The 24,915-nt window shown below is 50.6% G+C and overlaps 1 protein-coding gene across 1 annotated transcript; it reads right to left on the reverse strand.

Annotated features, from left to right (window-relative positions):
* Positions 1–96: 96 nt before the first annotated feature.
* Positions 97–22,003, reverse strand: PPP2R5D (protein phosphatase 2 regulatory subunit B'delta). Its single transcript, XM_079780602.1, has 16 exons — positions 21,923–22,003; positions 16,303–16,380; positions 5,013–5,235; positions 4,586–4,785; positions 4,391–4,501; positions 4,206–4,298; positions 3,684–3,814; positions 3,503–3,562; positions 3,298–3,406; positions 3,032–3,085; positions 2,566–2,736; positions 2,337–2,464; positions 1,594–1,695; positions 1,429–1,501; positions 1,172–1,288; positions 97–1,026 (listed from the first exon to the last, which is right to left on the reverse strand). The coding sequence occupies exons 1-16, from the start codon at positions 21,947–21,949 to the stop codon at positions 889–891; spliced, it is 1,815 nt and encodes a 604-aa protein (XP_079636728.1). The 5' UTR covers positions 21,950–22,003; the 3' UTR covers positions 97–888.
* Positions 22,004–24,915: the final 2,912 nt, after the last annotated feature.

Consider the following 24,915-nt stretch of genomic DNA (forward strand, 5'->3'; position numbering starts at 1 on the left):
AGCCTCTTGCCTCTCCATGGTGCCTGAAAGGGACAAGTGAGGGCCTGCCCAGCATTAGCACAAACAAGGAAAATAAATAGATGTTGGAGGGAGCCATGCTTAGACACTGCTCCCCGTTTCCTTCCTCTTAGCTTTGGGAACCAAAAGCACAGGAAAGCAGTCAGCTCCAGGTGGTCCCTTCCATGTTTGTGGTCCCAGGGCTGCTGCTCACCAAGCGGGGGGCACAAGGCAGGGTGTCTGTTCATCCCTTTCTCTTGATCCATCTGGGCCCTCTATTCATTACCTGTTGTCCATAGCTTATGCGGGTCTCCTTTCGACCTCCCACATGGTCTTGGTCAGGCAAGGGGTAAGGGGAAATAATACAGCCCCCCCAGCCTGCACACTGCTGGGGCTGGGGGCCTCTTTGTGCTGTTGGGGGTTGGCGCCCCTCCAGCTATTGACTTCAGGGGTCAGTGGGGCTTGGCATAACTTTGGTGAGAATAATCTGCTCCCTGTGTGCCTCTGCAGGGGAGGGAGAGGAGAGACCCCTGGAGTTCAAATGAAGATGAAGGGAAGAGGAGAGGAGCATATGTATTCCTTTGTGTATTTCTCAGAGCAGCCTCAGGTAGCTGTGGGGTTAGGAGCAAGAGGGTACAGGCATCCCCAGTTGTCTGAACACTAAGCATCTCAGTGCTCAGCCTGTCTGTACTGGCCACCAGGAGGCACGAACACATTTTGGGGAGAAGAGGGACCACTCTGGGCATCCCTGCTTCAAGTGCTGCATCACCCTCCCTAGAAGAGCTAAAGAGGCACTGCCTTGCCCCATGTCAGCCAGTGGGGAGCAAAGGGTGGAGGGCCAGGGCAGCGTCCCAGGGCTGAGTGGGCTGTGGCCCTGTGGAGGAAACGGCGTCAGAGAGCCTCCTGGCTGGCAGTTAAGAACTCTTCCGCCCGCTTGTGAGCCTCTAGCGCCTTAATGGTGTACACGTCCTGGGGCAGCTCTGACTTCCTCCGAAGCAGCACTTTTTCTTTCTTGATATCCTTTAGCATCTGTGTGTGGACAGGGAGAAGGAGAGGAATGGTGACCAATTCCCAGTGTGTTCTATTGTTTCCCCGCACTCCTTGGCTCTGCTGCTCCTGTCTCCTCCCCCTTCAGAGCTTTATTGCCGCTCCCCCTCCCTCTGTGCCCTGCCACCTGCACGGCCTCTGTCTCCATGGTCCTCTTCAGAAGCTGGATGTCCTCTGCTGTGGGGGTCTCTGTCTCCATCGAGTACACAGGGGGTAGCGGGGGTGGAGCTCGGAACATGGGATACTGAGAGGAAAGGAGGCATGGACCAGTGGGAGAGCCACTTCAGAATCTGTGAACCTGTTTGCCTCTATTCCTCCTCCAACAAACCCTCCCCCCGCCTCAGAGGGGCCCCTCAGTTCTAGACAGTGGCAGAAAAACCTCACCTGGGGATTAAGTCGGGCCAGCTCCTCAATCTTTTGCCACATCTCTTCTCTTTCCTTCATTCGGAACCGGCCCCTGAGGGAGCAGATAGGATGGGGATTGAGTTTGAAAGAGAAGCGAAGGGGGCTGGTGGTGGACAATCAAAGGCTCTGAGTGGAGACACTCACTTCTGCTTCTCTGCCTTGTATTGTTGTGTGCAGTCATCAAACAGCTTCTGATTCATCTCCATAAACAGCTTCAGGGCATTGTAGATCAGGCCGTGGATTGTCCTGCCACCGCAAGAAAGATGGGGTGTAAGAGGCCAGAGCCTGCCCTTAGTGCCAGGCCCCAACCTGCTCTCTCCTGGAAGGTGTCTCTGCTAAGAGCTTTCTCATTTACTACTCCCATTTCACAAACCGCTACACAGTGTAAGCTCATCTCTCCGGTCAAATCATGTGACCTGAGATCGGCATTTACAAATGGGTTTTTACAAATATTGGTCTGCCCGTCCATCCTTCCTTTCACCCCATGCTCCAAGACCTTCCTCCTTCCCACTTGCCTAGCCCACAGAATGGCCTCCCAGCAGCATGATGTGCCTCTGCACCACAGGGCGCTTGCTTTTAGCAGGAAAGCCTTTTACAACACGGATTCAACACATACTAAGGTCACATCAACTTCTCACAGCATGGAATTAAGTGACCAAAGCGGCAAAATGTCTGACTCCAAGAAGAGGTGTAATGCAGGCCACTGCTCTGCTGTTTGGTATCAGAGATCTCTCACATCGGTATCTTTTCTCCCCAATCCTCAAGGTCCTATCAACATACAGTGGGCACCACCCCTACTTGCAAAGTGACCAGATGAGACCATTGGCTCTGTAGGTCTTCCACACCCTCACAGGCTCCAAAACCACAGCCCCACCGCAGCCCCCTACTTGTTCCAGTGGCTCTTGGAGTTCCTGTAGAGAGCAGGGAACATGATGGGGAGGACCCGGGCAGCATTGTCACTTATCAGGCTCATGATGTACTCATTGTTCCAGTAATAGAGAGCTCGCTCTGCCACCTGGTGGGGACAGGCAGGACTCAGTGAGGATACAGCTTGCTTTGCTCAAGACCCTCTCAGTTTCTGGGAGATGGGCTGGGATATGCTGGTCTGGATCTCACCTGGAAATGGGGGCTGGAGACACACTTGGCAAGCTGGCGGAAGAGTGGATCCATTACTTTGCTGAACTCTGAAGGTTCAATGACATCCAGAATCTCCTCCAGCTCATTCAGGAACATCACCTCCTTGGGGCTGTGGGTCTTCGGCCAGAACTTGAGAAGCCCCACAATTACCTGTGAGACGAGGAGGACATGGGGATAAAATTCTCACTCAACACCTGCCTGGTTCTCCAGGAAGTCTTCTGGCCCCCGCACCCCGCAGTGGGTGTAGCTTGGGTGGCCTCAGCTAACTGCTCATGTTTCTCTGGCTTGGATCTGTTTCCAGGTGTCCTTGGGTTTTTCTTCAGAGAGGAAGCCATGTCACCTGTTGGGCTCCATCCCTCCTGAGCACCTGCTTATGGCACTGCTCCCCAGATACAGACGTGCTGCTGACAGACAGGTGCACGCTGGGGCTTAGAAAGGGACTTACCGGCTCAGTGAGACTGCTCTCCTTCTCCAGGAATTGTACCACACAGTATGCCAGCTGCAAAAGGTTGAGGCAGGAAGGAGGTGAGGTGCAGGGCCCAGCTCTCACGGAGATCAGTGACAGAAGCAAGACCCCAAATGGAAGAGGAGGCGTAGACTGGAATTATCCCACCCACTCCCTCTGCTTCCCCATCCAGCTGGAATACCTCCCCTCCCTGTCTTCTCTGCTGCCAGGCTCAATCAGGGATCATCAAGAGGAAGGCGGCTTACCTGAGGGTGGTAGACACTCAGGGACTTGACCTTGTGAAGGGGAAGCAGGACACGGATAAGGAACATCTTGTGCTCTTCCTTAAGGGGCAAGGCAAAGCCGTTGATGATGCTAGGAGTTAAGGGAGGTTTGTTAGGACCAAAGGGCCTGAACCAACCCTCCCAACTTTTCTCAGGCACGTGTGACCCCACCCACCCCACCTCTCACCTGCCCAGGATCTCCAGGAGCTCGGCAATCCCGTTGTGATGCTCCGTCTCATAGATGAACCTGAGGGAGGAAAAAAGGGTCTCTTGACAACCTGATGTCCCCCTGAAGTCCCCCCCCTACCTCCCTTCTCCCCCCACCTTAGCGGTGCTGCTTTGCTCCTGAGCCTGGCTCCTGGCCTCACCTGTAGAAGATGTGGTTGATCTGCCTACGGATATAAGCCCGGAGCCCCAAAAACTTGCCATAGATTCGATGCAAGATGGTCTTGAGGAAGTCCCGCTCTCGAGGATCCTCACTGTCAAACAGGTCTAGGAGCTGGGAGCAGGCAGGAAGAAAGGTGGAAGTGAGGCAGGGGCTGAGGCAGGCAGGGCTGGGGGACAGGGTCCTGGCTGGGAGAAGCTCAGGTTCTCTGGAGAGGGGCGTGGGGACAAGGCCCTGGAAAGAGGAATTCTATTACACTGCTCTTCCCAAGGTGACAGCTGAGTATGAATGTCGCATACTTTGTTGCTGCTTTTGTTTCCTTCCATTATGCTGGAAGCTTCCTGCGGGCAGAGTAGGTTTGTTTAACCCTCATAGCGTCCTATTCAGACGCAGCTGAAACCCGATATATTCTTAGAAGGAGAAAGAACTGGGACCCGGAGTAAGGGATGTGGGGCCAGAGTCCATACACTGGAAGGAGGGGAAGGACAGGAACTCAGGGACTCACAGCAAGGACAAACTTCTGGTCAATGTACTTCTTGGCTATGTTTGGCTGGAAATCAGGAGACTCAAGGAAACGTAAGAAGAACTCGTACACCAGCTGTGGAGGGAAAGGAGCATCCCTTCAGGGGGCATTCCCCAAGGACCGGGAGATCCCCTGACTACAGGGCTGAGTGTCCCAGGCCCTGGTACCTGGAGGTGTGGCCAGGCGGCTTCCAGGGTGGGCTCATCCTCCTCTGGGTCGAACTCGGCCCCGGTGGGATTGGATGAGGGTGGCAGTGTCCGGAAGAGGTTCACTGAAAACTGAGGGGTAGAGCCCAGGTGAGAGTCTGTCTGGGCTTCTCCAGGGCGCCCACCCTGCCCCCTTTCCCCTTTGCCTGCGCCCACCATGGTGACAGCCTCTGGGTAAATGGCCTCGGTGACGACATCGCGGCTATGGGTGATGTACTCCACCATTTCGTTCAGTCCTGCCCGCTTCACCTCCTTGAATTTGAGGTCGCTGAGTGGGTCTGACACAAAGTCAAAGAGGACGCAGCACTGGCGTAGCTTCTGGATAAACAGCTCCTCCCGCTCCTGGGTTGGCGAATCTAGAGGGGGCCAGCAGTCAGGTTCCCTCCCCGTCCTTCACTGCCATGCCCTAGCGGCCTCACAGGGCTTTCCCCTACCCTGTCCCACTCCCCTGGCACCCTCAGTCCCCAATGGAACTCCCCTCACATTTGCTAGAACTCCCATCCCCACACCCACCCCAAATAACCAAAACCACCCAGTGCCCCCAAGCCTGGTGCACCAGCCCCCCGTGACCTCCTCCAAGTACCTTTCAGGGCAGGAAGCTTCTGCAGCTCCCGGTTCTTGCTGAGATTGAAGCGGGAGGAGCTTTGCCGTCGCTCCTTCTTGACAATCTGGGGGCCCCCTGAGTACTTGATTTTGCTGAGCTGCGTGGGGGGTGGCGTGCTGTTGCTGGGACGCTTGTTGGATGCCAGTGGCTGAGACTGGGACTGCGGCTGGGGCTGGGGCTGGGGTGGTGGCTGCGGCTGGGCCTGGTCAAACAAGTGAATTGTGGGAGTCCCTTCCCCAAGCTCCCCAGATGTCTTCCCGAGGTGAATCTGAGTATGCACGTTTGCATACTACAGGTGGTAGGTAACTTGGCCACCCAGACCCGGGCCAGCCTCCATCCCCAGTCTGTTTATGTCCCCTGCCCTGAAGGAGCCAAGGCCAGGGTCAGAGACGCCTATGGTTATTGGTTATCCCTGGGAGTGATCACAGAGTGAAGTCTCCAAAGTGATGCACAGAGCCTTCAACACGTTCACTCCAGTTCACAGGTTGCGGTGAGGGTGAACAGGCAAAACTAAGTCATGGATTGATGGACTGAAGTCAGAAAAGAGGCTCTCTTTCCAGGGCCTCGCTGGAGGTGGTGAGGGGTGGTGTGTGAGTACCGACTGAGAAAGGGCAGGAGGAACCTTCTGAGTAATGGAAACATTTTTTATCTTTTAAAAAAATATATGTGTGTGTGTGTGTTTCAGAGAGGAAGGGAGAGGGAGAGAGAGATGGAAACATCAATGATGAGAATCATTGATCGGCTGCCTCCTGCATGCCCCGCCACTGGGGACCGAGCCCGCAACCCGGAAAGCCCTCCTGACTGGAATCGAACTCGGGACCCTTCAGTGCACAGGTCAACGCTCTATCCACTGAGCCAAGCTGGCTAGGGCGAAACATTTTATATCTTGACTGTATCTGGGAGATAGTTCATAGCATATATACATGTAAAAATTAATTGAGCAGACACCTAAGATTACTGTACTGTATGACTTTACTGAATGTATGACATTCTTCCATTAAAAGTTAAAAGAAATTCATTCCCAGGTCTCAGTTTAAGTACTAGAAATATAGCTTAAGAAAAATCCTAAATATAAAAAAAGTCTTCTGCCCTGGCTGGTGCAGCTCAGTTGGTTGGGCACATCCCATGTACCAAAAGGTTGCCGTTCAATTCCCAGTCAGGACATATGCCCAGGTTGTGGGCTTGATCCCTGGTGGAGGGCGTGCAGAAGGCAGCCAATTGATGTTTATCTCTCCCACATTGATGCTTCTCTCTCTCTCCCTCTCCCTTCCTCTCACTCTAAAAACACACAAAAATTTCAATTTAAAAAAGAGGCTTTGGCCTCTTTATACTTTTTAAAGCCTTATTTATAATAGCAAACAAATAACTAAATGGGCTGTCATGGAGTTAAAATCATGTTTATAAAACTATGTACTAAATGTAATCATACATGGGACAGCTGTAAAAAATATTTACTCAATCACAGTTATTTACCCAAAATTGGTGATGAGTAGTTTGAGAAGAGGGGAGATGTCTGTGCAGAGGTATAAGACACTGAGGTTTGATTTTCCACAGTACAGTCAATAGATAATATCAAAATCTCAAAAATTAAAAAACACACAACAGTAACAGAATCTTATTTGGAAATACAGAAGTCACTCTCCAAGGAAAGTTAGGAGTTGAAAGTGGCTGCCACGGAGCAGCAGGAGAGGAGCCTGGGAGGGCTGCCCTGACATTGCAGCCCAAGTACTAACTGATTTTCTGAACAATGTACATGTTCCTGCTGATCACGGCGATAAAAACTTAAGATAAAACAAAAAACTAAAACTATGTGATGACAGAAAACTGCTTGCTATGCTAAGCAAAATAAGGGTAATACAAAACTGTGCATACATGAGCTCCCCCACAATGCAACACACGGAGCCTGAGCCAGGTCAGAGGGAAAGGACAGGAGTAAGCCCACCACTGTGGCCATGCCTATTCCTGTGGGAGCAGAGTGATAGGTGACGTTTTTCTACATTTTGTGAAGACAGCTACCTTTTACAAACTATCTCCTTACTTCCGCCCAGACAAGGGTGTCAGAGCCTCACAAAGCCCATTTTCTTTTTTAAAAAAATATTTTTTTATTGATTTCATAGAGGAAGGGAAATGGAGAGAGAGACAGAAACGTCAATGATGAGAGAGAATCACTGATAGGCTGCCTCCTGCACGTCCCACACTGGGGATCCAGCCTGTAACCTGGGCATGTGCCCTGACCGGGAATCGAACCATGACCTCCTGGTTCATAAGTTGACGCTCAACCACTGAGCCACAGCGGCCGGGAAGCCCATTTTCTTTTTTTAAAACAAACATGTTTTTATTGATTTCAGAGAGGAAGAAAGAGGGAAAGAGGGAGAGAGAGATAGAAACATCACTGATAAGAGAAAATCATTGATTGGCTACCTCCTGCATGCCCCCTAATGGGGATCCAGCCCACCACCTGGGCATGTACCCTGAATGGGAATTGACCTCCTGGTTCACCGGTTGATGCTTAAACACTGAGCAACACTGGCCGGGCATTTTTTTTTTTTTTTTAATATGGAACGCTTCACGAATTTACATGTCATCCTTGTGCAGGGGTCATGCTAATCTTCTCTGTATCATTCCAATGTTAGTATATGTACTGCCGCAGTGAACACGAAGCCCATTTTCAGCCTACACAGACATTTGCAGGGCTGTCCACCCACAGGTAGTGTCCAGGTCCCCCCTGTTGGGAGAGGAGAGAGGCTGACCAACCAGAATTTACAGTAGGACCAGAGCGGTGAGGCCATGTCTAGCTGGGTACCCCAACCACAGGAAAGTTGTCCTCCTGTCCTCATACCTGCCATCCCCACCTCCTCTCCAGCCTCCTCCACAAACTCTTACTTCAGACAATAAGAATGGGAAAATCGGAAAGCGTCTGGAGGAGGGGGGAGGGAGGAAGACAGAAATGTTATGCTTTGTAAGCTCTGAATTTGAAAAAAAAAAAATTACTGATTTTGAGAGAGAGAAAGAAACATCCATTTGTTGTTCCACTTATTTTTGCATCATCCAATGATGGATTCTTGTATGCACCCTGATCAGGGAATCGAACCCACAACCTTGGCATGTTGGGACAATGCTCTAACCAACCAAGCTACCCGGCCAGGGTGTAGGCTCTGAATTTTTGCAGAAACAATCATGTCGAGCTTGTGACCTCTGTGGGGATCGGAGAACAAAGGGGACAGGGTCCAGCCCAGGGCAGCCCTTGGGTCCAGCGTAGCTTTGCCCTTCTGGCCCTCTCCTTTGCCTGAAATGACAGCCCGACACCAACTGGATGAGGGGAACGTAAGGAGGTGGGGCAAAAGCAGCCATCACACACGTCTCCTGCCATGACCAGCAGACTTGGGCCTGACTGCCTCGGTTTGACTCCTGACTCTGCCATTAATTAGCTGAAAGTCATACAGTCTCTCGGTGCCTCAGTTTCCTCATCTATGAAATGGAGATGATAATAGTACCTATTTTTAAAAATCTTATTTCTCAATTTTAGAGAGAGAAAGGAAGGGAAAGAGGGAGGGGAAGAAGGTAAGGAGGGAGAGGAAGAAAAACATAGAGGAAAGAAGAGGAACGTTGATTGTGGAGATCGAACCAGCAACCTTGGGGACAATGCTCTAACCAATTGAGCTACTAGGCCAGGGCAATAGAAATTATTACTATTTCCCACCCTGTGGATTTTAGGAATGCAGCCTGGAAATTCCTGAAATTAGCACACTTCAAATGTTCCTCAGAGTCTATTATCCTCCTTGTTTTAAAATGGGGCATTGCATCTTTCAAGACCCAGCCTAAGTCCTACCTTTTTCCAAAAAGCCTTCTCACATTCCAGGCCTTGGGTATCCATGCCCTTTCCCCAGCTGGATCTGTGATCATCCCTCGTGACACCTCTTACTCAGTCTGTTCCAGTGTCATTCCCCTACCGGACAGCAAGTCCCTCGAAAGCCTGCACCCCACTTTGCACCGCTCTGGGTCCCCTCAGCACTGGCAACTAACAGGCAGTTAGCAAATGCTTGGTTGGCTGACTGACTGACTGGGGGCCAAACCCAGGCCCCTCCCCACAGGGTTTTCCTGTCCCGACTGAACCCTCAGAACAGAGCCCTGGACGGTGGCGGAGCAGAGTGGGAGGGAGAAACATTGGTGACACTGGGGTGAGGGCCTTTGTAGCAGCTAGGAAACAAAACTCAGGAAAAACAGGTCTCTCTCCCTCCTCCGAGATAAGATGCAGACACCCTGCACCTCCACGAACCTCACACCAAGGGGACATCCAGAGAAAGGAGGCATTCCTTCCAGAAAGGAAAAGCAAGGCCTCAATTTTCTTTGCTAGTGAGGAGGAGGGTGGGACTAGATCAGTGTTTTCCCAACTATTCTCCATGGAGGTGTCAAGAGAAGAGAGGGTTGCATGGCAAAAAATCAAAGTTTAAAAACAATCCCGGTTTTGTAAGGCCGCTGGCTCCCAGGCCTCAGACATAAGAAGCATCTGAGAGACAGCTGGTCCAGCCAGCAAAGCCCCCGGCTGCCAAGCCTGGATGAGGCGTCTCCTGGTCTGTGCGTCCTTCGCAAGGAAACGTGCTTGCCAGAGGGAGGTATGGGGATATGCCAGCGACGCACTTCACGTTCAACACTTTCTCCTAAAAGCTCCAGCTTCTGACTTCTCCACCGACCTGGGCTGGAAGTGGGAGGCAGGTGAGCCCCCTGAGCACCTTCTGCAGCTATCAGAGCATCACTGGGCGCCGACCACAGGCAACGTGGCCGACCTGCTCTCCACCCCTCCTATGTCCTGCTGGTCCCACAGCCGAGACTCTGTAGTGGCCATCTCCTCTGCCCGAAGTACCTTCTCCTCCTACTTCTAAACTCTCAACAGGATCCAAACTCCAGGAAGCTTTTCTAGGTTCAGGCCTCCAGCAATCGAGTGGTGCTTTGATTTACACACCCCTCTCTCACACTCGGTATATACTGCAACTGTATTTGCTCATTCTGAACGAATGCAGGTCCAACCGGATCCTAACACAGCCACCATTAATAATTCAACCCACGTACTTAAACATAAATAAAGTAGGAGATAGAAATATTTAACATTATAGAAAGTATTGTTAACAGAATGATGAAACATAAACAGTGAAAAATGCAAAAACTAATGTTATATCTTTTATATAATGAACTAGTGGCCCGATGCACAAAATTTGTGCATGGAGGGGGGGCGGTGTCCCTCAGCCCGGCCTGCACCCTCTCCATCTGGGACCCCTCGGGGGATGTCCGACTGCCGGTTTATGCCCAATCCCTGTGGATCAGGCCACAGGGATCAGGCCTAAACCGGCAGTCGGACATCCCTCTCGCAATCCGGGACCGCTGGCTCCTAACCGCTCACCTGCCGGCCTGCCTGATCGCCCCAAACCACTCTGCCTGCCGGCCTGATCAACCCCAACTGCCCCCCCGCCCTGCCGGCCTGCTCGCCCCCACTGCTGCCCCCCCCCCCCCGCCGGCCAGCTTGCCCCCAACTGCCCTTCCCGTTGGCCTGATCACCCCCAACTTCCCTCCCCTGCTGCCCTGATCACCCCTAACCACCTCTGCCTCTGCCCCACCACCATGGCTTTGTCCGGAAGGAAGTCCGGAGGGTCTCCTGGAAGGTCTCCCGGTCTAATTAGCATATTACCTATTTATTAGTATAGATTACTAGCCAAATAAAGATCCTTTTGGTTTAAAACCCTGAAAATCACAGAAGCTTTCTTTCCTATCCTGACATCTAGAGCTCTATTTAGCTGTGCTTAATTCTTTCCTTCCTTCATTTATTCAATAAACATCATTAGAGCCCTAACTGGTTTGGCTCAGTGGATAGAGTGTCGGCCTGCAGACTCGGGGGTCCCAGGTTCGATTCCGGTCAAGGGCATGTGCCTTGGTTGGGGGCACATGCCCAGTGGGGAGTGTGCAGGAGGCAGCTGATCGATGTTTCTCTCTCTTCGATGTTTCTTTCTTTATATATATATATTATTTCAGAGAGGAAGGGAGAGGGAGAGGGAGATAGAAACATCAATGATGAGAGAGAATCATTGATCGGCTGCCTGCTGCACGCCCCCTACTGGGGATTGAGCCTGCAACAGGGGCATGTGCCCTTGTCTGGAATCAAACCTGGGACCCTTCAGTCCGAAGGCCAATGCTCTATCCACTGAGCCAAACCAGCTAGGGCTCATCAATGTTTCTAACTCTCTATCCCTCTCCCTTCCTCTCTGTAAAAAATCAATAAAATATATTTAAATAAATAAATAAATACATACATACATAAACATCATTAGAGATTAAAAGGTAAGACATGGCCCTTGCCCTCAAAGAGCTCACAGTCCAGTGGGTGAGACAGACAGAAAGCAGCTATTAGTACAAGGGAAATGCAACAAAGGCTGTGGGAACCCAGAGGGCTGAGCTACAAACTCTGCCTGAAGGATTAGGGAAGACGACCCTGAAGAGGTGACTTTTAATTTGGCTCTTAATGGATAAACATGAGTTTAAGCAAAGGAAGAAAGGAGAGAAATAAAGCAGTCCAGGCCTACGGAATCACATCAATAAGGGCTCTGAGTCATAAAAGGGCTCATCGTGACAAGAAACCAGGATGGGAGCTAAAAGAATGGGGTGCAGCCAGCTCAGCAGGGCTGACAATGCGAATTTGAATTCCTGAACAATGAGGTGGGGACAGAGGGTGTTTTTTATCCTCACCCAAGGATATGTTTATTGATTTTTAGGGAGATGAAGGGAAAAGGAGAGAGAAACATCAATGTGAGAGAGAAACATCGATCGGCTGCCTCCTGCATGCACCCTGACCAGGGATCACACCGGAAACCTGACTGCGAACAGAGCCCTCACCTTTCGGTGTACAGAACGATGCTCCAACCAACAGCCACCTGGCCAGGGCTCCGACAGAGGCTTTTAAGTAGAGCACTGATAAGACCAAAATGTTTTTAGGATAACAACTCTGGACACAGGGAGGTCAGGCTGAAGTGGGGAAGAACAGGATAATTTTTCCTCCCCCTGTCCTCACTCCCAGAACTCAGGACATAGCAAAGTCCACAGCACGGAACTGCTTTCTCCACAGACAGTCCAAGAGAGAACCCCTGCCTGCAGCAGCAGGTCAGAGGAAGTCCGGCCTAATCTCTTAGGGCTCCTTTACATTCCAAGACTGTCTTCTAGAATCTGAGAGCCGGTGTATCACGTCATCAAGAACACAGGGGAACTGGCCCTGGCTGGTGCGCGCAATGGTTAGCACGTCGGCCTGCACACCAAAGGGTCTTGGACTCAATTCCTGGTCAAGGGCGCATACTTGGCCCTGGTCGGGGTGCATGTGGGAGCCAACCAAGCCATGTGTCTCTCTCAAATAGATGTTTTTCTCCCCGCCTTCCACTCTCTCTAAAAATAAAAATAAAAAACACAGGGGAACTGGCTCCCAAGCCACAGAGACCTAGGTTGAATTCGCTGTTTTACTGCCAAGTAAAAGCTAGTTAACACTGTTAAACCTCAGTTTCATCTGTAAAACGGGGACAATGATAATGGAATGACCTCATGGGAGTGTCGTGAAGATTACATGAGAAGGTTATAAAATTAAATGCATGCAAAGTACTCAGGTACTCAGCACAGTGTTTGGTACAGAGTGTAGTGAGTAGAACAGTGTCCCCCAGATCCACATCAACCCAACATCTGTGAATGTGACCTTATTTGGAAATAGGCTCTTTGCTGATGTAATCAAGTAAAAATGAGGTCATATTGGATTAGGATGGGTGCTAAATCCAACAGGACTGGTGTCCTTATAAGAAGAGGGAAATTTGGACACAGAAACAGTTACACACACAGGGGAGAAGGCCATATGGAGATGGGGGTAGAGGCTGGAGTGATGCAGATACCAGCTAAGGAACACCAAGGAGTGTTGAAAGCCACGAGAAGCTAGGAAAGAGGCACGGCACAGATTCTTCCCTAGGACCTCAGGGGGAACTGGCCAGCTGACACCTCGATTTCAGACTTCTGACCTCCAGAACTGTGAAAAATAAACCCGCTATTATAATCCACCCAGTTTGTGGTCATTTGTGATGGCTGCCCCAGGACACTAATATACAAGTCACTGTTCAGTAAAATCAATGTTGGCTGCTATAATTATTAGGGTCAATTGGAAAGACTGGCAAATGCTTAACACAGGGTAAATTTGGCTGTAAGAGCCCACAATTCTGGACTACACGAAGGGCAAGGAAAACACTGCCAAACAGCTTTTGATGACCTGGGCCTCACGGCCTGGCCACCAACTTTTCCACTGTCCCTCCGCGTGGGGCCACCTGGGTACGTGTCTAGGAAAGCATGTGGCAGAATTCCTGTAGCTGCCTTACAGGTAAGCCCTGAGCAGTGTTTCACAAAGCCTCGCAAAAGGTGAGCTCAACACGCCTGCCCCAGAGGGCTTGAAATTGACCTACTCCTGCCTGTATCAGATTTGTCCAGAAAGGCAGTGGAGAAATCCTAGCAGCTGGTCTTGGCATATTTCTTAATCTGTTGGAGCCTTCGTTTTCCCACCTATGAAAGGAGAGGGTTAGATTCTACGGTTCCTTCCAGCTCTAATTTGAAATTGGTTTGTTTGCTCATTCAGTTTTCACTCACTAATGCATTCAAATGCTGGTGCCTCCCGTGTGCCAGGCCCTTCGACACTGAACGAGAGCCTCACAGAGCTCACACACTAACAAAGGAGCCAGCTCCTGAACGATGGATTCACATGGAATTTTTCATTACAACTGTGGTTACGTGTTGCCGTGGATGGGACTGGGTGCCAGAAGAGCAAAGAGCAGAAGCCCTGACCTAGTCCTGGGCAGGTGGGGATGGGGGGTGAGGTGGTGGTCAAGAAAAGCTGCTTTCAGGAAATGACATCAATCCCTTTTTTTTTCTTTTTAATCAGTTTGATTTAAAAATATATATATTTTGATTTTAGGGAGGAAGGGAGAGGGAGAAAGAGATAGAAACATCAATGATGAGAGAGAATCATTGATCTGCTGCCTCCTACAGGCCCCCAACTGGGGATCGAGCCCGCAACCTGGGCATGTGCCCTGACTGGGAATCAAATTGTGACCTGGTTCATGGGTCGACACTCAACCACTGAGCCACACCAGTCAGACTTAATCAGTTTTATTTAAAGTAAATGAAATACAAAAAATAAAATAAAGTAAATGAAATACTATAAATGTTTTGGGCATTTATATTCTTACATAGTAAATCTTTTATAGTCAACACCATAGACTCAAGTTAATAAGATGCTTATTTCTTTGTTCCATTAAAGAAAAAAATAGCCCGGTTGGTGTGACTTAGTGGTTAAGCATCGACCTATGAACTAGGAGGTCATACTTCAATTCCCAGTCAGGGCACATGCCCAGGTTGTGGGCTCAATCCTCAGTAGGGGGCATGCAGGAGGCAGCCAATCAATGATTCTTTCGCATCATTGATGTTTCTATCTCTTTCTCCCTCTCCCTTCCTCTCTAAAATCACTAAAAATATATATTTTAAGAGCTATAAAAATAGCCGTCAGTTTTAATGATTGCTTTATTCTTTCTTTATATATTTTTATTGATATTTTGTGTGATATATTTAGTGCTATGCCAGCTTTTTAAAATTTTTATTTGCATGAAATACCTTTTTCCCTTTACTTTCAGTATGTGTGTATCTTTTCAATCTGAAGTGGGTCTCTTGTAGACAATATATATATATATATATATATGTGTGTGTGTGTGTGTGTGTGTGTGTGTATCTTTTTTTCTTATCCATTCAGCTATTCTTTGTCTTTTGATTGGAGAACTTAGTCCATTTACATTTAAAGTGATTATTGATAGGTATGTAGTTATTGCCATTTTATTTTTTATATTTATGTTCCTCCCCCTCCCTTTGTTCTTCTTAAAAAGTCCTTTTACTTCCTATAATCCTGGTTTGATGGTGATAACTGACATCAATCTAATAACTGAAAAAGTAGGTAATAAGCAAAAGCTGGGAGCAGCCCCCTAACTGTTCTTTCCGTCCAGCTTCTAAGTCTCTCTTGCTGCTTTGACTATCAGCTGCCAGTTCCCAACGGCCTTCCCTGTGGGTTCCACAGGTGTCATCATTCCTACAGGGGAGGCGGAGCCCAGAGGGAGTGCTCCGAGGAAGTCTTGACCGATCTACTGCGAACGTGCAGGAGCACACGGGAACGGGAAGAAGCCAGCTCCTTCCCTCAGAGCCCACAGTCGTGGGGAAAACACATGTGAGACAGTTACAACGCCCAGTGATAAGGACTATTCTAGAGACCTGATCAGATTACTGTCAGTGTAGAGAAGGAGGAATTTATCTTCTGCAGCCCACAACTTCCGTGTCTGAAAAGTGGGGGACACCCACCCTGCTTCTTCCAATTACTCAGATGAGGCCTCAAACGATGGTCACAGGCGTGAAAAGTGTGCAGATCTCTTTAAAGGTGACAGGGACCAAAAATACCCAGAAAAATCTAAGTCCAGAGTTAACCCCAAACACTTGTTAATCTATCTCTTCTCCCAAAACACTCAAGACCTGCCCCTGTTTTCTGTTATCCTCCATCCCTCTGAACAGTTTAGAACAGGAAGCAGGAAGCAGAGAAATCAAGGTCACCAGCTCCTGGGAAATAAGAGCATTTGTTCAACGATGTCAGGATCATCCACCTGCCTGAGCATCCCCCTGAGCACACTGAAAACCTTCATGGACATATTCTGGACTTCCTTAAGGCCCTCCACCCTCCAGCGTTCTCTCCGATTGCCATTTATTGCTTTACAACCCGAGATTGCTGGGCTGCGCTGACCTCTGCTCATAACTGTCCTCCAATTTGATCAGGACCGGCCGACTCAGGAACACCAGCCACTCCCCACCCTCCCACCCTCCCCCACCCAGAGCCATGCTGAAGCCACTCACCACCTAGCATCATATACTTCTCCCCTTCTTCCCAGGACCTGGTACCCCTAGCTTTTTGCCCTAAGGAAAAAGGAACTCAATACTCAAAGTTGTTTAGACAGAGAAACAACTTTCACAGGAATCACCGGGGAGGCTGAAGAATGGGAGAACTTACTTGGTCCGCACCAGCCGAAGCGAAACATGCCTGAGGTCCCTCCCAGGCTGTGGACCTCCTTCCCTTCTGCCCCGGTAACTTCTGGCCCCCTGGGATCCCTCACCCCACTAGCCAGCCAGCAGTTGGAGCTGGTGTGTACAGCATAACTAGGGCTGCGCCCACGTTCATTACCTCCTCAGCACTCTCGCCTCCGCCATCCTTGCCCGAGCTGCTGGACTTGGCCGTGCCTTTGGCAATCTTGGGGGGCTCCTGAAGGAAGAAGACGGAGGTAGAGTTAGTATGTGCCAGGGGAAGGGAGAGGCCTTGTCTGGACCCCTTAGGTCTTGGCTGTAATGATCCTCTGTCCAGTTGAATCCATCACTCAACCAGAACTACTGAGCACCTGCCTTGTATCTAGCCCAGGGGAGGAGGGATTGGGGTACAAAAGGGAAATTTAATCCCTCCAAGGAGTTTAGAATCTGGTTGGGAAGACATCTCCCACACACAATAATGAAGCATGATAATGCTCTTTCGCCTCCCAAGGCTGGTAGATGAGTTAGGGCCTGGGAGTGCCTCTGTCAACAACCAGGTGAAAAGTCTTAAGGGAAAAGCATGACGGAACAAGCTGCTCACACTAGCTCGCTCGGGCCAAAGTGGGCAGAGGGTGCCTGAGGCTCTCATGCCGGAGGGGAAGGAGTCACCGCGCTCCCCGCAAAGCCATCTGGAAAGAGCGGGAGGCATTTTTTTCAAATGTCACAAATAGCACCCAGATGACAGGGTGATACTGGCACCATCAGTGGGGCCCAGGAATGCTACCATGTACAGGAATTGTCCCAAGAATGCCTCAGTGGACAGGACAGAGACGGGTGGGAGTAAGGCCCTGAACTCCTACAAAGAGTGAGCACTAGTCCCACGTCTCCCTCGGGAACCTGGCCACTGGCTCCGAGCCCTGGCCTGCCCAGCATCTCTTCCTATGCTTCGTGCCAAAATAAGCAACTGCACAGGGACAAGAAGGGGAAAATGTGGAAAAGACGTGGGGATTTAGGTCTGACTGCAAGCTCCAAACAATCCATCTGTGTGCCATGGATGCCCAGCAGCTCACTGAACCTTCCATCCAGCTGACAGGCCTGTGTGGAGCGCTTGGCATGGGGAACCTTGGCACTGACGGACGGGCCATTGTGGAGGATCTGGTTCAGCTGTGAGCAACAGACTTCGGGAGGGACAAAGACAAAGTCTAGGTTTTCTTTGGGGTGGGGGTGGGGGGGAATACAACCCATACTGGAGTGGATTCAAAAGCATGTCCTGAGACCAACAGCTGCAGGAACTGGGAGAGGTAACAATGGCAGGGAGGAGTCAGGCAGGAGGGGGAGCAAGAGGGTTCTTTACAAATAACTAAAGGGCTGTCCTGTGGACAAGTGATGCAACTTGTTCTATGTGGATCCAGAGGCTCAAGAGGCTGAAGTGGCAGGAAGACAAGGAGGCTCCAAACAAGGAAGAATTTTCGCCAGAGCAGCTGCACAGAAGCCGGCTGCCTAGTGAGGCTGCAAGTCCCCGACCCCAAGACCATTCAGGCAGGGGCGCAGGGACGCCTCCTCCGAGGGAAGCTGCGGAAGGGGTTTCCAGCCTTAATGAAGACTGGATTGGAGGACCTTGGAAATCACTTCCAGCTCTGAGATTCTGCAACTCCATGGCATCCCAGCTCCTCCAGTGAGAAGCATTAATCAAGTGGTTGTGACTATGGGGGCAAATGGATTTCAGGGAGAAGAAAGCTCTGTGTGGGTGGAGTAGGGGGAAGGCTTTGTGGGGGCGGGGAGAAGGAAGCCATTCCCAGGTGTGGAGCAGCTCCGAGCGAGCAGTCACGTGAGCAAGCAGGAGCAGGCAGGCGCTCCTTCTCTGGGTTGAATACTCTTCCACTGCCTACTGACCACGCTGGGCACACTGACCCCCTCACCAAGGGGCCAGGGAGTGGCTCAGATCATGGGGTGGAGAGGAAAAGGATGAGGGGGTGCAGGCAGAACACAACACAGGTGACTGTACAGACCCCAGATGTGGGCCCCTTGGACACAGGTGACCCCTCTTCGGGAGGGACAAAGACGTGTCTCATCTTTCGACTTGATCATAAGCTACTGGGTCTTTTTTGTGCCCCCCCCCGCCCCCACCTACCCTACAAGCACTCAGTCATATCTCTCAGGGAATGCACCTAAGAAAGATCCCAGCTGCGTGGCCCAGCACTCTCGCTCCCTGGCTCCTGCAGAACAGGTGAAGGGCACACAGCCCAGCCCAGCAGTCCAGTGCTGCATGGCACCATGGAGCCAGCCCTGTGTTCCGGGCCCAACTCTTACCAGTTACATGATCATACGCAAGTTAACTAGCCTCTCTGAGCCTCAGTTTCCTCATCTACTAAGTGACGACAATCGTGGTTCCTGATTCCCTTAGCACACTGTCCATGAAAATCTTAATGTTAGTCAATGTTATTACTATCATTATGAACAAGAAGAAAGTGGGAGGGAGCAGGGGCACCTGACTCAGGAACCTAAAAGATGTAAGTCTCAGGTCAGAACATGAGGGAAGAAGAGGGATTGACTCAGCACCCATCCATTGAGGGCCTACTGTGTGCGAGGGAGATGCCAAACCAAAATGGAACTTAGTTATTATCTCAAGGGGAAGGACTTGTCCATAATTAATTCCAGTCCAAAAGAACACAAAAGGGGCATAAGTGACCTACCAAGTGTTCTGTAAATCCAGGGGATGAGGAGAGCTCACTCCCACCTGAAGGTTCAGGAGTGGCTTCAGGGAAGAAGCTGTGAAGGATGGCCAGGACTGGGGCCAACTCAAATGGAGGAGAAAGGAGAGATGTGATGGATGAGCATCACTTCTACCCATCCCTTCTTTCTGTCCCTACCCCATCCAGGCAAATCTGTCACATGTCACCACCTTCCTCCTCAGGACTTGCCAATCATTGATTGAAGAAGGCCAAAGGCAATTGGAAATCAAAAGCAGAATGTTAAACCTCGAAGGGGATCAGAGATGGCTGGCTCCATGTACTCCAATCCTTCCAATACTCTTTTCCAACCAAATACTTATCCCTGTGTTCCTAGCAAGTCAAATTCAAATTTCTTCTTCTCAATCATCTAATAGAGAAAGTCTTTCTGTGGATGGGACAATATCTGTTCCATCAGACTAAAAACTAGTTATGTGGAGACCTCACCAGCTTCCCCTGAATTCCATGCCCCTTTGCACTCTTTTTAAAAATATATATTTTTACTGATTTTTTTTTTTTTTTTTTAGAGAGAGAGGAAAGAAGAGGGAGAAAGAGTGAAACATCAATGTGAGAAACATGGATCGGCTGCCTCCTGCACACCCCCTACCAGGGATGGAGCCTGCAACCTGGGCATGTACCCTGAACAGGAATTGAACAGGTGACCTCTCTGTTCATGGGACAATGCTCAACCAACTGAGCCACACCGGTGCAGGACTTTCTTTTTGGTAAGATTTCCTTCTCTTTTTTTAAAATATATTTTTGTTGTTTTCAGAAAGGAAGGGAGAGAAAGAAACATCTATGATGAGAGAGAATCACTGATTGGCTGCCTCCTGTACGCCCCACACTGGGGATCCAGCCCACAACCTGGGCATGTGCCCTGACTGGGAATCGAACCGTGACCTCCTGATTCACAGGCCTATATGCTCAACCACTGAGCCATGCCGGCCAGGCAGGGCTTTTTTTTTTTTTTTTTTTTAATCCTCACCAGAGGATTTTTTTCCCCATTGATTTTTAGAGAGTGGAACAGAGGGAGGGAGGGTGAGAGAGGAGAGGGGGGAGGGAGAGTAAGAGAGAGAGAGGGAAAGACGGGAGGGGGGGGGAGAGAGAGAGAGAGAGAGAGAGAGAGAGAGAGAGAGAGAGAGAAGAGAGACACATCTATTGATTGCCTCCTGCATGCGCCCTGACCAAGCCGGGGATCAAACCTGCAACCCAGGTACCTGCCCTTGACTGGGAATCGAACCTGTGACCCTTTGAAGAAGCCCTTTAGCCCCTTGTGTGGCTGTGTGTGTATCATCTAAAGCTAAGCTGCCCAAACCACTGTAGCATGCCCACTTGCCGAGGACAGGGCCTGGGTGGGGCACACAACCCTGACCGACTCAGTGCCCCACGAAGTTCAGTGCCTAGTGCACCATCACAACCCTACACTCAGAACATCAGGACCTGAGCGGGTATGGGGACAACCCTGGCAGATCTCCAACGGCCCCAGGATAAAGAGTGTAATTGATAAGGTCAGCGGTGGAAGCCCAGCAACCCAGCCCATCAGAGGACAAACGAAAGCATGACACCCCTGGGGTCGTAAAGTAGGTTGCTTTATGTTGGTGCAGAACACCAGGCCAGACCTGTCCCCTCAGCACGAGGAACCAGCCCAGGAAAGGAGGAGGCTGGGGGAGGCTGGGACTGGTATTCTAGCATCCTCTGTGGGAATCTGTACCTCAAAGGAACCACACCTCTGAGTCAGATCTCAGCAACAGCAGGAAACAGAGGGCAGAGAAAGGCAGGGGTGAAGAACAGGGGAAGGTGGTATGGAGGTAGACGAGGAAGGTAGCTCAGTTGGTTAGAGTGTCGTCCTGATATGCCAAGGTTGTGGGTTTGATCCCCAGTCAGGGCACATACAAGAATCAACCAGGAAATGCATAAATAACCAGGGAACAACAAATTTAATTTTCTCTCTCTCTCTCTCTCCCTCCCTCCCTTCATCTCTCTCTCTCTAAAAGTAACCAATAAAGCATTTTTTTTTTTAAAGGAAAGAAACAGCCTGTGTCAGGACACCATTCAGGGGTGGCTAGTCCGTGGGGTAAGAAGGAAAACTAATCTGATAGTGAGGGCAGATTCCAGATTTACAGACAGTATGGCCCAGGAAAGACAGAAGTCCAGCATTGTGCAAAAAATAAAAAATGCAAACGTTACCCCAGGATTAGGGGAAGGAGCCTGCTCAGACTGGGAATGGTGGCTGGTTTGAACTGGGAGACGGTTGATGCCTGTTAGAGGGGACTTGGGTAAGAAGGGGCCTCTCGGTCAGGAGCCCTGGTATTGCAGCTGGGCCTCCAGCAGGTTGTGTGACCTTGGCCAAGTCCCTTCCTCTGTCCGGGCCTCAGTCTCCTCATCTGTACCACTCCGGATCGCACTGAATGCACTCGGCGGTCCCATCCAGCACTGACATTCTGAGGTTCCACGGACAGAAGGAAAGGCTCAGTCCTGGCTCCCAAGTTTGTGTGTGAAGGAAGAACTAGAGGGAGGGGCCTAGGCCAGATTCGGAGGAGACGAGAGCAAGCAGAGCTGTTCTAGGTCAGGGAGCTCGGCAGGGCGGGAGAAGGGGCTGTAGGGAAAGGTGGGGAAGGCCGGTGCAGGCCCGGGCGGGTCGGAAGAGGAGGGAAGGGGCTGGGAGGGTGGGTAGTTCTGGAGGGACTACCTCAGATGAGGGCTGTCCCAAACCAGCAAACGGGTGGGGGCGGGGGAGTGAGTGGTGGGGGGAGAGAAAGCGGGGAGTGACCTGGGAGTGGGGCAGATCTGGAGGGAGGGGTTACCCTGGGCCGGGGTAGGTCGGGAGGTGTAAGTGGGGGGGACTCTATCTCGCGCACGATGAGGGTGCTTTCCCAGCTGCAGCACAGGCGGGGGGTGCGCCCGTCAGCGGGGACAGAGGGCTGGCCCCGGGAGTCCTGCGGGGGCCGGACGGGAGGGTCAGTCCGGGGCTGTCCCGGGCCTGGCTCGAGCCCCTCCCAGAGCTCCGCGCAGGCCCCAAGGCGGAGGCGGGAGGACAAGGGCCACGCTCACCTTCTCCTTCTTCAGTTTATAGGGCATCTCGGCCCGTCCGGACCCGGCCTGGCTCCTGCGGCCCCGCTCCGGCTCCGGCTTTGCTCGGCCGCACTCGGCCCGCTCGGCGTCTCCTCGCCACCGCCTGCGCGCTGCGCCCGGGTGGATCGGTGTCTGCGCCTCCAATTGGCCCGAACTCCTCCAAACCTGCCTGACAACCAGACGCCGCCTCTTCGGATTGGCCATTGGAGCCAAGCTGCTTCCTTTTTTTCTCATTGGAAAAGAAGAGTACAAACCGCCAGGGTTCGGCTCCAAGAATTGGCTAGAGAGGGAGGTCCCGCCCTAAAGTGGGCCGAGCTTAGCGAAGGAGGCGGGGGTCAGGGGAAGCCCAAGCTGAGGACCGAGTGCCGCACTCCGGCGTCGGAGGCACGTCGGCCTCGGCCTTTCTTCACGGCCCGTTCCCTTCTAAGGGGGCTCTCACTCGTTCTCCACTCTGCTCCTCTGCCCAGTCCGAACGGAAGGAAAGAAGCCCTAAAATGAAGGGGTACCTTTCTTCTTCAGGGTAACGTAGCACTAATTGGCGGAGAGTGCCCCATGGCATCCCTTTCCTAGACGGGGCTTGCAGAGAGTCAAAGGGGAAGCCTCGCAGACTGGGGCCTGGGTGCAATAAGATGAGAATCCCGGGTTTGTTGCTGCTTTGGGAAGTGGGTCCCTGTTCCTACTGCAGATCTCCTGGGATTGGGGAACCAGCTAGATTTGCGCACTTGGAAACTCAGGGTTTAGTGTCCTGGGAAATACATCCCTTACTCCCCACCCTGCACAAGCTAATGTCCTAATGGATAAGATCAGTTCCTGCCCTCAAGGAGTTCCAGTCAGGTGAAGTTCACAGACAGGTATAAACAGATGGTTAAGATACAGTGTAATAAATTACACAAACCTAGATTGGGCTGGAGGAATATGTTTCAGAAAGTTGACTCCAGTAGCAGATTGACTACATGAAGAAACTGGAGAAGGCTTAAGAATAAGCCTGTGTTGCCGAAACCGGTTTGGCTCAGTGGATAGAGCGTCAGCCTGCGGACTCAAGGGTCCCAGGTTCGATTCCGGTCAAGGGCATATGCCTTGGTTGCGGGCACATCCCCAGTAGGGGGTGTGCAGGAGGCAGCTGATTGATGTTTCTCTCTCATCGATGTTTCTAACTCTCTATCCCTCTCTCTTCCTCTCTGTAAAAAATCAATAAAATATATTTAAAAAAAAAAAAGAATAAGCCTGTGATCCTTGCCCAGGAGAGCAATGTTATAATACAACTAGAGGCCCAGTGTACGAAATTCATGCATGGGTAGGGTCCCTAGTCAGCTGCGGCCTTCCTTCATTCCGCGCTGCCCCCTGGTGGTCAGCTCACATCATAGCAAGCGATCAAACTCCTGGTGAGTCTAACTCAGGAGGAGACACTTTGCAGATTAGGCTTTTATATATATGTAGATGGCCATGGACCTGGAGAAGAATTGGGAAATGTGTAGAAACAACAGGATTTGGTGATTCACTGGATTGTGGGGAGGATGTGTAAGGGAAAGGGAGGAGTTGAGGATGACTTCAGGAAGCTATCAGGGATGCAGGAGGAAAACTGGTGTCATAATGGCAAAGGAAGTAAGAGAATTGGTCAATAGCGTCAGATTCCAGAGGAAGACTGAGTAAGATAAAGATCAGACAGCGTCACCTTGATTCTGCAGTTGAGAGGTTTTGGTGATCTTTACAGGAAAGTTTCAGAGGAGTGAAAGGAAGCGTATAGTGGGTTGAAGAGCCATCCCTAAGAGGTGTGGAAGTCTTGTAGAAGTAGTGTTTGGCTCCCCGTGACTAATACAGTTTTAAGGTGATGCAGATTGGACTGTATGCCAGCCATTATTTGCTGAGGGAAAAGCCTGGGAGGAAAGGACATATATTTACGGATGGATATTTGTGTCCATGTGGGTGCCAACTGAGACAGGACACCAGATGTATTTACCCATTCCGGAGGCCTCAAGAAGTACCACAGTCCTAAGGCCTAGAGCTTGCCTGCTACTGTGTAAAGCAAGCATATCCTCTTTGGACCCACCCCACCATCCTTCCAGTCCTTGGTCCTCTGGAAGGCAGGGAACAGAGGCACATAACAGTTTAGAATTACCAAATGGGAATTTTCATCCATGCGAATTCAGCTACCTCGTACATTCTTGCATGCTGTTCTAAAGATGTGGGACTGTGCAATTTCAGGTTTAGGACTAGAGGTACCTCCAGAAACTATAATCAGACATTTTTCAAAAATCTTATCGCTTTAGGGATGGAAATGGCTTATATATAAATGTAATATTCAACTCTAGCATTTTTAGGAACGCATAATGTACAGAGTAGAAGACTGCCTCGAGATGCTTGCTGTGAAGGAAAGGAGCAAGTTGGGCAGTAGCTGGAAGAGCATGCAAGGTCCAGAAAGAGTAGATTACCACCAAGGAACCCATTGATTCTAAGTACATATGCAGTACAGGGTGTTCCCCCAAACTGTATATACACTTGAACAGCTGATAGCTCAATTTTGAAAATGTATTTTAACACTGGCTTTATAATTATTCAAAGTGTTTGTATACATTTGGGGGGAACCCCATATATTGTTAATAACTGGAAGCGTGGCCTACCAGTATCCAGTGTCTTGTACAGAGCAGGGAGATGGAAACAAGTATGAGATCTAAGGAACAGTACAGGTGGGACGCAAGCTGTTGGTTTGGTGCTCATGACTGAAGCCTTGAACCTCTCTCTTCTGCCTGCTCTGCAACACCCCCGCCCCTCCCAATCCCCCTAGATACAGGAAATGGATCTCCAGTTTGCAAGGATTGGCTGGGGGAGAACAGCTGGTTTGGGAGGGATGAAAAAGCGAAGCTGCTTTGTCTTTGCTTCAAGTTTGGTGGGAGTAGAAGAAACAGGACAAGAAACACTGGAACGTGGGTTTTGTGTAGGATGAGTTGGAACAGGTGTGGCAGCACTCAGCACTC

This window comes from Cnephaeus nilssonii (assembly GCF_951640355.1).
Source record: "Cnephaeus nilssonii genome assembly, chromosome: 9".
NCBI lineage: Eukaryota > Metazoa > Chordata > Mammalia > Chiroptera > Vespertilionidae > Cnephaeus > Cnephaeus nilssonii.